Raw genomic sequence first — 13,922 nt, forward strand, 5'->3', positions numbered from 1 at the left:
CTGTAGGTTGGATTTAATCCAGGGATTATTTATTGGTTGGATCCAATTGAATTGATTCATGTTTCACCTCCCTTAATTCTGTAGCAGTGTCCTACCAGGATGGATAAAGTATTGATCTATAGACTGTATGAGCTTGACTAGTACTGAGGAGCTGCTGTATGTTACAGTATTGATTATGAAGTTCAACCTTTATGACTCGCTGTGACACCAGACCCTAACAGCCTTTCTTATTCTCCCTCTTCCTCAGGAAAGCGGAGATGGAGCTGAAGAGAAAACATGAGGAAGAGGAGCGGAAGAAGAGAGAAGAAGAGGAGAGGAAGCTTCAGGTTAGTGACAGTGTTCTTCTTCCATTGTTGGTTTCTCCTTGTCAATGTCTTTCGCAGGGCGTAGTACAATGCTTAACTTAATGTTCTCTGGCAGATGAACTCCCTCAAACTTCTGTGCTGCTCTTCTCCCCCACCTCCAACTCTCTTCTCTCTCTCGCTCTTTCTCTCGCTCTTTCTCTCGCTCTTTCTCTCGCTCTCTCTCGCTCTTTCTCTCTCTCTCTGCATTCTCCCACCTGGTGCGCGCTTGAGCTCTCTCCAGGGAGCTCACGAGTTTGCTCTCCTCCCTCTCTCGAACTCACTCTCCTCTCTCTCTCGAACTCACTCTCCTCCCTCTCTCTCGAACTCACTGACTAGCTCTCTACACCCACTCACTCCAGTTCCGTGGAGATGGTTAGACTTCTGATGTTTATATACTGTCCATCTGGCTCCCCATGTTGTCCATCTGAAGAGGGATAGCACGAAAGCGCACCAGAGATCTGACCCTGGATAATCTACAGGCTTTTTAGCTTTTATTGCTGAAAACTGCACTCTTAAATCAGTTTCTGGCCTAGAGCCCACCCTAAGCCAGGGACAGGGTTGGTGCTTACTCAAACAGCCTTTTTAACCTTTAGATACCCCATCAACATCACATTTGGCTTCCGTGTACGAATTGGTATGAATATGCATGATTTACACTGCAGATGTTTGAGTTTTGGGAGGAATGAAATGAAACACAGGGCTGTGACGGTCACGAAATTTCATCAGCTGGTGATTTGTCAAGCAAATAACTGTCGGTCTCACGGTAATTGACCATTTAATTAACATAAACACATTTAGCATATCCTGGCCTATAAGCCACTGATGCAGACCTTTGGAACTACATCTACATTTTAATAAATAAATCCATGTAATATAGCCTACACCTTCACAATAAATCCATAATTTATTTTTGAGAGGTCTAAAGAAACATGATAGGAAGAGTCTATTTCAGAAGAACAGAATACCATACTCTGAGTTGTCCTTATGTTAGGTCCTGATCTGGCAATGCCAAAATGGCTGTGGGCTACACTAGTTAATTTAGCAGACAAGATTTGCTTTAATCGTTTGGAGAAAATATCCTTTATTTTATTCAGCTTTGTTCTGAGAGTGCGCACATGCGGCTATTCTGTGTTGAGCAGTTAGCATATAGGAGTACCTATTTCTTTGTTTAGAGTTATTAATGTAACACTGGTTGTTCTACAAATGTTGGGCTATATGTTTTGAATTGTAATACATTGTAAGGCTGCATAATGCGACTAATGATTTGAAAAAAGTCGCTTGAAAGACAAGCGCAGGCTGTACACACTTCATTAGTCTCTCATTCACAATTTGACAAGCACTTGAGAATGCCTAGAATTTCACTGCGGCATCCCGTGTGGCCGTAATGCACCCTAAAAAATCCATGCCTTTTGCGGGCAGTACCCTTTGCCCAGAGTGCTACGTTGTGCCGTTCTCCCTGAGTGCTGCGAGCTCCGAAGCACCTCTCACTCACATGGCTCTCCATCACGTGATCGGGTCTTTCTCACAGGCTACAAGTGAAGACAGACACATCGGGGACGCAACCGCATGTGTCCTTATCCAATTCCGAGGTGCATATTGAAGATATTGAAAGAACTGTCCACATTTACTTCAGCCTACAAGATGAGTAGGCCTTTACGAACAGCAAAATCACTAGCCTATGTCAGTCTACTATCCCCCATAGTACAAAAGTTGACCTATTATATTCTTTGCCAGAAATAAATATTCCAAACATAGTCTGGGACAGTTGTGGGTTGCAATGGATCTCAAATTAATACAACCACTAGTATCAAAAAATGCAATGTGACTGATGCAACAGATCAGAACATTTAGCTGAAAATTGATAAATTTACTAGGCTATTTCTTCACATTATAAGCGCAGCAATGCACACATGGCAGTAGGCTATAAGCGCTTATGTTCCATTAGCGGGAGAACACCATTATCAAAAGTGACGCAAATGTGATTATGTATGTAATGCTTTTATTATAAAAGTGCATTTTTATGGTGAAAATGATCTTCCCCAAACTTGAAACTCATGCGCTGCTTATGTATGCATGTCTGTCAGGCTTTACACCCCATATGAAGCGGATTTGTACTTAATTTTAAGAAGTTATTTGGCCACTTTAGTTGTGATACAAACCTTATCAAAACATATAGGCCTATGGGCTAGGCTACATGAACTGTGAGGCTATAGCTGTGTTTGAATACTCATACTAACCATACTACAGTACGTGTGACGTGAATTGAGTATATAGTATGCTTATTGGTCATAGTATGGATATAGTTAGTATGCCAAAAGTTCCCCGATGTCATACTAAATTTGCCAAAATATGAAGTATACACACAGAGGACACTATTTCCGTACTTTAGGGCCCATAATGCAATTCAGGGCCCCTTCGTTTTGAGATTTGAAGAAAATAGCGGAAAATGTGCCGTCGAAGTACAAGAGCGAATACAAATTCATTGCTTTAACTAATTATGACGAATGTTAAGAAAATGTTGAACAATGTAATATAGTAATACCTTTTAAAGTAAGTTACCTTACACGTTATATTGGCTGACAATTTGTTAGCAACGCTGTCCTTATGAACCACATAGGTACATAATGCTGTAATGATACTCTGTTAGCTAGCTACCTAACGTTAGTTGGCTACTATACTTATACATCAAACTTGCCAGTATATTAACTATAGGATATCTAACTACCCAACGTTTATTGACTTGATTATTCTCGGTCATTCTTAGCTAAATGGTATAGTCGTTGTGCGTTCTCAATGGACATTTGGGTGCTTTCGTTAATTCACTCTGGCTATCTACTCCGATTTCAGAGCACTCTTGTCTGAGTGTACCAGAGTGCAAAATAAGGAATTTACGAGCGCACAACACCCGTTGAATATGGCCGGTGTCAGTAAACGTCCAGTAAAAAAGCATAATTAAATTGTTGCCAGCATCACAGTTAGTCACCAACGCTCTGGATAACATAAACTGTCTAACCAACTCTGCTAGGGCGAGTAAAATGGTCAGTGGTCTCATTTGTGTCTGGAAGTAGCAAGTTAGCCAACGTTAGCTTGGGTGCTTGACTGCGGTTGTAAGGTCAGAACGCTCAAATCAGCCCAAGCGTCCAGTGTGCGCTCTGAGCGCGAAACACTCCAAATTTACAATCTGACAAACGCTCTGAATTTACGAGCGCACTCTGGCACTCCAGATTGAATTTAAGAACACACCCGAAATCGTAAAATGTCTAACTAGTCATTTGTTATGCTAACTAGCTAGCAAGAGGTTGCATAGCAACAGCATCAACTTCCGGTAGACAGGCTAACAGCTCAACTGAAAGCATACTGTTCGTTTACAGTATACTAAAATGAACTAATAGTATATACTCATTAAGTACGTAGTATACAGTATGTTAATATGGGTATTCGAACACAGTTTATGATTTAGAAAAAGTTACAACAAAAAAGGTATTATTTCTTGCCTTATGCTGGACATCATTCACAAGTGAAAGGCTAATATTGTCACCCATCAGCCTATTCTTGATTTATTCTTGTCTTTACATATACTAAATAATATGTGACATTTTGGGGATTTAGAAAGGTGCATGCTAATGGTCCAATCTCGAAGCAGGGGCAACAGGAAAAAATGCATGTCTTCTATGCACTTACAATGAATTGAGGACACTTTTCCAGTGATTCATTTTCATGCCAGCCAGGTAGGCTATACTCCTGTTGTAAGGATAAGCAATGTACTTAATACTAGGAAAGTTGAAATAAATATAGTAGGCCTAGCCTATAGAAAGCTGATGGGATCCTCTTTTTAAAATAGAGGCCATCACTGTTTTCTCACACAATTGCATAGCCTATAGAAATGTTGTGCAACAGGAGCTCATGGGCTCTCATGAAATGTTTGATTAGATTTGCATTGATGTCAGTGATTAGAGGGACAATAGAGTGCTGCGTACCAGGCAGTTAGCAAGTTTGGTAGGCTACTAATGACCAGCAGCAGCATTAGAGCTTAGAAGCCTAATTACCGTGAATAAATGGTCACGTGGAATTTGACTGCCTTCATGACTGGTGACCCTAATCAAACATCTTTTGATGCTTTTTCTCCACCTTTTAATGGATCTTGTCTTCCTGAATGGAATTTCTCTCAACCCAGGTGTTTCTTTCAGTGGTGTAAAGTACTTTAAAGTACTACTTAAGTCGTTTTTTGGGGTATCTGTACTTAACTATTTATATTTTTGACTACTTTTACTTCACTACATTCCTAAAGAAAATAATGTACTTTTTACTCCATACATTTTACCTGACACCCAAAAGGTAAATTTTATATGCTGAGCTGGACAGGAAAAGGGTCAAATTCACACACTTATCAAGACAACACATGATCATCTCTTCTGCATCTGATCTTGACTCACTAAACACAAATGCTTCTTTTGTAAATTATGTCTGAGTGTTGGAGTGCGCCCCTGGCTATCCATATATTTTAAAAACAAGAAAATGGTGTCGCCTACTTAGCTTAAAAGAAGGCATTTGAAGTGATTTATACTTTTACTTTTACTTCTGATACTTAAGTATATTTTAGCAATTACATTTACTTTTGATACTTAAGTATATTTATAACCAAATACTTTTAGACTTTTTCTCAAGTAGTATTTTACTGGGTGACTTTTACTTGAGTAACTTTCTATGAAGGTATCTATACTTTTACTCCAGTATGACAATTGGGTACTTTTTCCACCACTGGTTTCTTTAAACACAAGTTCTCCATTGATCTTATTGCCAAAAAAAATGTGATCTTTTCAACCCTGCCCCTTGTATTTTTCCCAGTAGAAAACTTGACCAAAAGATAAATGTGCTTGGCTTGGTACTGTGGACTCCATTCCCTAGTTGCACGCCTGAAGGCTGCTTATCTCCTGACCCTGGATGGTGGCCAGCTCCTGTAGACTACAGCTAACAGTCCCTCAGGGATCAGGCTCATTAGTGGATGTGTAAGGAGTCTAATCAGGCCCTGCCACACATATAGCCGCCACCTTTACATCTCTGTGTTTAAGTCCCTGACAGACTGTATAGAGACTGCGGGGGAGAGACAGATGTAGACTGGGAGGACGAGACGGGGAGGGCGGTGGGCGTGACGGGGCGAGGGTGATTTGAAGGTGCCAAAGGGAGTATCACCCTATCTTGTAAACCTGCAGTCATCCCGAGCCTGCAGCGATGAGCTGCTATTTTGAGAGCACTGTAAAACGGCATGCCCATGTTTATATGCATCATCTTCATACAAGGCGTCTTTGGCGCCCTTCATGAGTCTGGCTTGGGCAGGGAGTGACTTATGACAATGTGCTCATAAGGACATGGTGCAGGCAGGACCATTCATCATATTACTGGGTCCATCAGAACCACATGCCACCTTCAGCGTAACAGAGGAAATGAGGCTGTCTTCTGACTCGCCTCTCACTCCCACAGGGCTCATTCTGCACTGCCTTTGGTGTGTTATTGGATGCTGTACTTTGTGGATTTGTGCTTGTGTGTTACAACATCCTGGTGTGTGTGTGTGTGTGTGTGTAAGCACGTATATTAAACTAAAGGGTCTCTGCAGGCGGAGATGGATGTTCAGCTGGAGGCTGAGCGAGAGGAGGAGGCGCTGCGCCAGAACATCTTGGAGCAGGAGAGACGCGACAGGGAGCTGGCCATGAGGATCGCCCAGAGCGAGGCTGAACTCATCCCAGAGGAGAGCCAGAACGACGCAGGCCTGCGCAGGTAACAGCTCACTAACACACCTCCATAGACCATCTGTAACCCTCTGATGCGAAGCGGAGATGGGGCTTGATGAGGACTTTGGACCTGGGGAGAGACTCCGACCGTCTCTAGGCCTGCCTAACCAATCTCTTCTCTTCCTCTCTTCTCCCAGTAACGGCACCTCAGGTGTTCCATCATCCCCAGAGAGCGCTACGTAAGACACCAAGATTTAACCCCRTAAACCCCCCCCCCCCCCCCSGRCCAACCTTAACCTGACCAGTGAAGCATAKCTACCCTGCATGCTGTAGCAATCTGCCAGCTTAACCAACCAACCATGCGTCTTACATGCAGACACAGCCATTGATTGATGCTAGGCTAAGTATGATATTTAAACCAAATACTAATTCGACTTCAGTTAGTGGTGACTTTTGATTCAGAACTGCCTTCATTCACCAAGTACATTTACGTGTACCAGGAATTTGACCTCGGAATTTGATTCCCAGACATGACTGAGGTCACTCTATCAAATCAAGTCCATTTTATTTTCAAATTATTGCCAGAGGAATGATCAGTCCTTTTTAACCAATCAAAGAAAGAGGAAAATGAAGAACCTTTTCTTCCAGTTCCCCGTTGGCTCCTGTATTGTGTACGGTTGTAATCCTCATCATTCTCTTGTTGCAGTGGAGCTGGTGGATCGCAAAAGCTCAAGGGCATGTCCATGTAGGTTCCTTTTTAAACATCACCTTCGCTGTGTAAATACACCTTCAGCACACTTGCACTTCTTTTAAATTCAGACGAGGTGCACGTAGAATATCACACGGTATATGTTTTCTATTTATGAACTATAAGGATCTGCACGTCTTTTGCATGCTTTTTGTTCTTTTTTTTTGTTGCCTCGAGGCTGAAAAGAATGCATTGTGGGAAAAGCAACGGCTAGGCTGACTGCACTGACCGTTATCTTGATATTACTAATCTATTCCACCGTGTGCTGTAGCAGCATCTGCCAACTAGACCTCTGCTCCCCACAGCATTCCCACAAGCCCCTGAACTGCACCAACTCACTAACCTACGTTTTGATGGATGTGTCACGTTGTGAATCAAAGACATGCTTATGTGCACTCTGAAATGGTGTTTTGAAAGGTCATAATGGATTTGCCACATGGTTACTCTCTTTTACAAGCCACTGTTCCTGACAATTTGAAAAGATTTCTTTGGAAATACGCTCTCTCTCATTCGGTAATAAGAAATTGCTTTGAAACACAGTTATACATGTTCTAGGCAGAGCATAGCTATTAGAATGTACACGTTCTCTCAGTTTGCGTCACCTGAGAGTGTGCAAACCGGGAAGAGAAGCGCTACGTTATTTTCTTTTTTCATCCTTTAAAACAACAGGAGTGAGAACATCAGAGTGGTGAGTTTAATCAGTGGCCCTGTAGATCAAATCAAAGTTTGTTGGTCGCGTACACAGATTTGCAAGTGTAGCTAAGCGTTTCTGTTTATAGCTGCAACAGTTCACATGCTGAGCTCTGGGCTGTTCACACGGCCTCATGCGGAAAGGATCTCACACACACACAGATTTATATTTGAGTCATTTAGACAGTTATCCAGAGTGACGTACGGGAGCAATTAGGGTTAAGTGCTTTGCTCAAGGGCACAGATTTTTTTTCCCACCTAGTCGGCTCAGGGATTCAAACCAGCGACTTTCCGGTTACTGGCCCAACTCTCTGAACCGCTAGGCTACTGTCCGCCTGATCAGCCTCTGTATGTCACGCTACAATGTGAGACCTGCTCAGATTCAGTGACCAGTAAACCAGCCAGTGTTCCAGTTAGGGAGGGAGGGAGAGTGCATTTATATTCCTGGCTGCACATGCACACACACCTTTTCTCTCTTTACACGCCTTCTTTCTCTCTCCTGTCTTACAACTGCAATCAATGTGACAGTTGGCTGGTATTGAAAGTGGTTCTAACTCTTATTATGCTGGGCTCATCATGTCCTTTTTAGGGAGGAAATGGCCAAGGAAATGTCTGAGCTTCTGTCTAGGTGGGTAGAAATCCTTTAAATTCTATGAATGACATCTCAGGTAATCGTTACGATCACTCCAAATCTCTGAATCAAAACGTGTTATTCTGCGTATCAATACTAATCTTCTTAGTAGAGATGTATTATCTTAATTTAGGCTAATTCTTCATAATTCCACTCAATTAATCAAATCAGCCGGTGTCTTTTTAAGTTGTTAAATCTCAGACAATCACTTAACTTTAGCTAGCTTTTGCTACTGGTAAGTAAATAATGGTGAGACTCACTCTTCTACAACGGGGCCTCGTCATATGTTTGTTCCAACTATTATAGTTACTCACACATTATATAAGTCAGCCACATCCTGATTCCTGGCCCGCTGATGTTGCACTGTAGTAGAGCTCTTCTTTATTGGGATCCCAATTAGCTGACGCCATGTGGGCAGCCGTCAGAATGACTGAATGAGAGATGATTGCTGGAGCCCTTCGACTACACACCCAGCAAGCACTGTTACGTTGTCTGTTTACTAATTGGTTCAAGCCGCCTCCCACTACGCCCTATTGCGACACATGGCCACAGGAAGTGGGATCAGAAGGTGCCCCGGCCTGCTGGCCCAAGGTCGATGGGGCTGCGTGCTTCTGGGTACCCGGAATAGCCGCCAACGGTGCGAGGCACGATCCCCTGGTTGGAGAGGCTCAGTGGCTCAGTCAGCCAATAGGATTAGAGCGTGGCCCAAGGCCCGTTCCAGCCTCAGATCCAGAGAGTCTAAAAGGGGCAAATCCCAGCCAGGATGTAATTAGCCCTGTCAGCAGTTAGCAGGAGGAGGAGGAGACGACAGATCAGACTAGCAAGAAACAGCCACACAGCTGGAGAGTTGAACGACACACAGGGCCAATTTCCCCGACACGGATTAAGCCTAGTCCTTAATCTGTGTCAGGGAAACCGTCCCATACAGTGCTTAAATGGCTGTTCAACAGAATAAAGCAGTACTGGAGCAGCTCCATGACCAATTCAGTGGCCTTGTGGTTAGTGTCCTGCCTGAGATTGGAAGGTTGGGAGTTCGATTCCCAGCCGAGTTATACCAAAGACTGTAAACATGGGACCCGATGTGTGTCTGTTTGGCACTCCGCATTAAGGAGAAAAATGATGGGCGAGGCCCTGTGATAGACTAACATCCTGTCCAGGAGGTGTAGTTGCCCATCGAGCTGCCTCACGCTACAGAAACAGGAGAGAGGCTCCTGCTCCTATGAGCCGTTCCATCTCCATACAGTTGGGTTGTGAATAGTCTGTGTTACTGGTGTGGGGTTGTTAAATTTCTCTTGTCTAGCTGCAGTTCACCTGACAAACTTCACATTTCACCCCACATCATCCTGCTCCCAACTCCTCCAATGAAAATCGCAATATGTCATCATGTGATTATGACCTTTGATCTCTTTCGTTATGGATCCTGTCATTCTTGCTCCACTGGTGTCGGGTGAAGTTGCCCCTAGACGCTGATCTTGGGTCAGTTTAGAATTTTTCCCACTGATGGTTAAGGATTGGGGGAGCGTATGCCGATCCTACATCTGTACCTAGGGGGAAACTTCACCCCGGAGCGTACTCTGGTTTTGGTTGTAATCCCACTGTCTTGATTGTTTCTGTGCTGCCAGAGGCCCACAGGTTCAGGCCACCAAAGCTGCTGCTGCTGGCACCAAGAAGTACGAGCTCAGCAAGTGGAAGTATGCCGAACTGAGGGACGCCATTAACACATCCTGTGGTAAGAAAGTTAGCCATGTTGAAGCTCATTTAGAAACTCGACTCTGACATTTTTACGTTAAGAATCTTGACTGGGACATTTTGCTGAGAGACTGTCGCTCCTAACGAACCTTATGCAATATTGAACTGTCAAACTGTTTTCTGAGCCTGGTTGGCTTCGGTCTAAAAGTCAATTGTGATTCTACAGCTTTAACTTGCTCTATGGTTATTTATTAATGCCTACGTTATTATTTGATCACTTCCTTGTACATGAAAGTCATTCTTCTATCATTTGGTAGAACAGTGGGGTACCAGTGGTCAAATGTTGTGCACTATGTAGGGCAGGGATCCTCCATTACATTCATCCGTGGGACATTTTTTGTAGTTGAGCAGATGGTTATAAATAATTTGTATACTGCAAATTGACCATAAGAAGCCAAAACGGGTATGGTATTTGACCAAAACATAATAATTTCAAACCTTGATTATTGATTTACGTGCTTGAATATTCGAACAGATTTCCTAAATTAAAAACACTACGCTGATTTCCTGGGGATTTTAGTCTTATGTCCAACAACTATAACATAAAAAATAAAAATGTGGAGGGGGGGTGAAGTTACGTCACCCCCGGCCCTATTGGGGAACCCTGGAATAGGCTTTCATTTTGGACGCAGTCTCATTCATTCGCTGCTCCCCAAGCCCTGTGTCTTATGTGCTACCAAAAATGCCCAACAATGGGGTATCTGGGGTTGCTGACGCATTTGTATTGAAAGTATTCACAAAACAATCAAGCATGCTGATATTAAGTAGTGTGCCCATTACAGGGAGACCTTTTTGACAGTGAAATGACTCATTTATCTGGTAGGTAGGGAGCCATCTTTGTGAATTCAACTTTACCAAGGCACTTAGCGGGTCTGCTGATGACAGTTTAAATGCATTTTAACCCTAGCAGCAATTGTTTTAGAATTTCATGAAGACATAGAAAGACAAACCCATCATGCTGTCTTGTCTTTTATCATTTTATGTCTTTTGAATTGTTGTGGAAGTAATGAAAGTCTTTTAGCTGTAGCTATCGTCTCTCTGTTGGTAGTCCTCCATCTCTGTGTGTAGCTCTGTCCTTTGTGGTGCTGGTAGACTTTAGAACTTGCCATGCTCTAATACCTCTTCCCCCCCCCCTCCCTCTCCACCCACAGATATTGAGTTGCTGGCTGCCTGCCGAGAGGAGTTCCACCGCCGGCTGAAGGTCTACCACGCCTGGAAGTCAAAGAACAAGAAGCGTGGCAACGACACCGGCAACACTGAGCAGAGGGCCCCCAAATCAGTCACCGACTACGGTAAGGGACCCCACAGGCCACCGCGTCCCCAACCCACAGGGTCTTTCAGACAGTGTTATACAGTACAACATCAATGTAGGCGTCTTATTATGGGTCTCTTTCCATGCTGTGATAGTCGTGATTTGGAAGCATAATTTATTTTTTATTCTGCTCCCAGTATCAGACCTCTAGTCCCCTACTGATATATTCTACTGCAATACTGATACTGTGGTTGCATCTCAAATGGCGTCCTATTCTCTACATAGTGCACTACTTTTGACCGGACCCATGTGGGCCGTGTTCAAAAGTAGTGCACTATCTAGGGAATATGGTGCCATTTGGGACACATCCTGTTGGTGGCTGCTCTCATCCTCCAGCCTGACCTTCTCTCTTATTGTTCTCCATTGAACCCCATGCTGTCTCGCTCTGTGAGCCACAAATGGGTCCTTTCCATGTACAAAACGTGGAGTCGCCATGACAACAAACAGCTATTTTTCCTGTTTGGCAGATTGCAGATCCACTTTGTATGTGCTGTTTGTTAGACAACTGCTTGGACTACATACCACGTACACAGCCCCCATAGAATTACATATATCTGTAGCTATGCCCAGCCCCCACCTCCCCTCCTCTCACTTAGGGTTCTATTTTCGTCTGGCGTTAAGACAGCGCTATTGTCAAACGCGTGCTTGTTTGCGATTTCGACCTGTTAAATCCCGACGCTCTTCTATTTTCAAACCCTAGCGCCAGGATTGGTAATTTACCTGTCTTATATGAGCTCGCTTGCGCTGAGGTTGGAGGGGTAGCAATATCTGATTTGTGTCCTTAAAAACGTGCGCCAATGTTGTTTTCTGTATGCGCTGGTGGGGATATTTTAAGACCAACCGAAAGCTGGTCTTAGCGGTAACGCGGTTGGTTATGGCATGGATTTTGACAGCAGAAGCTCGGCCTATCCAGCCATGATGCATAGTGCCCATATACACATGGAGCAAGAGATGTCCTTTGTGCTCGTGAATCTCATGTTTAGAAACTTTCCCCCCCCATTTTGTTCCTTTTTATTAAAAACCAGACATGTCCTCCCCTCTAAATGAAAGCTGTTTTTTTGTGTAATGTCCAATGCTTTCGCTAAGTAGTCAAGACTATCGATAAATGGTTTGGATTGTGAGACTTCTTAGAAAATAAATCTTTATCACCAAAGCTTTATTCAAAGATCAAGTTTGGCAGCAGCAAAACTGTGAGTGGACATCCCTGATTTTTTTATCTATGTAGGCTATTACATTATTTTAGCCAGCGCCTGTTATTATTATTTTGGATGTGCATAAAACCCCTCCATGTAGACTAATTGCCCATCATGGAACGAGAGATAAGATAATCCGGTGACATTAGTATTTAGAAACATTTGTTATTTTCCGTTTTTGTTTAATTAAAAAGACAAACCCTTAGTAGGCTACCCTTACCCTACTATAACAAAAGCTGGTTCAACAGCAATGCATCTGGTGTCAATCTTATCCTGGCCATGCATTAGCCAAGTAGCCTATCCAAAGCGCTTGCGGTATTAAGGCATGGAACGCCATGATTGGCTAGTGAGTGGCCAAGCCCTCGTCACAACCACAACTTGTTTATTCATCAAAACCCAGCCCTTTCCCGCCACCGCCAGCTATTGCGCTCATAATAACGGCTGTGAAAATAGCAACAACAAACACAGTCGCCCGGACCTATAGCACTACCTCCAGCGCTTAGATTTACCATTGCGTTAGCTTTATTAAAATAGATCCCATAGTGTCACACACACAGCACAGTACCAGCTATGCCTACTGCTCTCTGACACATTAACAAGCCAGAGGCTGAGGAGAGCTCTCATATTTTCAGGCTCCAAGCATAATGTAACCTACAATCTAATGATTTTGCTTGTGAATGACCATGTACAGTAGAATGGCCTTCCCTGTACTTCCATGCCTATGGTCTCATCCATTTAGGCCATGGCTACAGTAAACGCATGTAAAGACATGGTAATGGCGCTATCATTAATATCTATGAAGAAGAGGCATTGATATTAGTGATCGGCTCAAAATAGCCTCGTCTTTCTAGGAAGTTCATTTGTAGTTCCATTATATTGTCTTGCATGTTGATTTGTTTAATACCTGTGTCATACTGCATGTGTTGTTTTGTAAGTGTAACCTGGCATGTTTACTTTCAGATCTCGCACCTCATGTGAGACAAGCACGTAAGTGGTTCTCCGTGATGTAGTAGCACCACTAACCTCAGCCCAGTGCTAAGCCCTCTATTAACCATGGGGAAATGGAGGGGAGTACTGTGTGTGTGTGTGGTGGTCACTACTCGTCTGTGTGGAAGGGTTTCTGTTTTGGGATAAGGCTCTGGTCAACAGCAGTGCACTATATAGGAAATGGGGTGCCATTTGGGACGTAACCTTGGTGATGGCGTGAGGAATCTTACAGCAACTGGTTTCTTTCTAAATGTAATCGTCTTTGGTGTGCATGTTATTTTATAACAGAAGAAGATTATTAAGGGGTGTTCACTAAGTGCACCTGGAATTCTTTGCAAGTGTAGGCTATTGTATGAGATACTACAGACTTCTCGTTTTTTTTACACGTCAGTGTTTTTACTTGGATGGTGTTTTCAAATGTCGAACTCGAGCTGATAGAGAATGAGGATGGGCACAAAGAGATTTCAAAGGGTTACAATGGCTGCTGTTATTGATGTTGCTGCAAATGTTATGTGGCTACGCTGACAATTGGAGCTAAAATC

At 43.3% G+C, this 13,922-nt stretch overlaps 1 protein-coding gene across 8 annotated transcripts in view; it reads left to right on the top strand.

Moving 5' to 3' along the window:
• LOC111973259 (unconventional myosin-VI) overlaps positions 1–13,922 on the top strand; it is a 93,850-nt gene that overhangs the window by 75,987 nt on the left and 3,941 nt on the right. Inside the window, exons 27-34 of one of the 8 annotated variants that reach the window (XM_024000557.2) lie at positions 248–326; positions 5,956–6,116; positions 6,268–6,309; positions 6,777–6,815; positions 8,098–8,136; positions 9,762–9,868; positions 11,040–11,180; positions 13,354–13,380. In XM_024000557.2, the coding sequence (XP_023856325.1) occupies positions 248–326; positions 5,956–6,116; positions 6,268–6,309; positions 6,777–6,815; positions 8,098–8,136; positions 9,762–9,868; positions 11,040–11,180; positions 13,354–13,380 (635 nt within the window). The remainder of the gene's footprint in view (positions 1–247; positions 327–5,955; positions 6,117–6,267; positions 6,310–6,776; positions 6,816–8,097; positions 8,137–9,761; positions 9,869–11,039; positions 11,181–13,353; positions 13,381–13,922) is intronic. The other 7 variants (XM_024000558.2, XM_024000559.2, XM_024000560.2 and 4 more) reach the window with 7 other exon arrangements.

The sequence above is a fragment of the Salvelinus sp. IW2-2015 genome, linkage group LG14 (assembly GCF_002910315.2).
Source record: "Salvelinus sp. IW2-2015 linkage group LG14, ASM291031v2, whole genome shotgun sequence".
NCBI lineage: Eukaryota > Metazoa > Chordata > Actinopteri > Salmoniformes > Salmonidae > Salvelinus > Salvelinus sp. IW2-2015.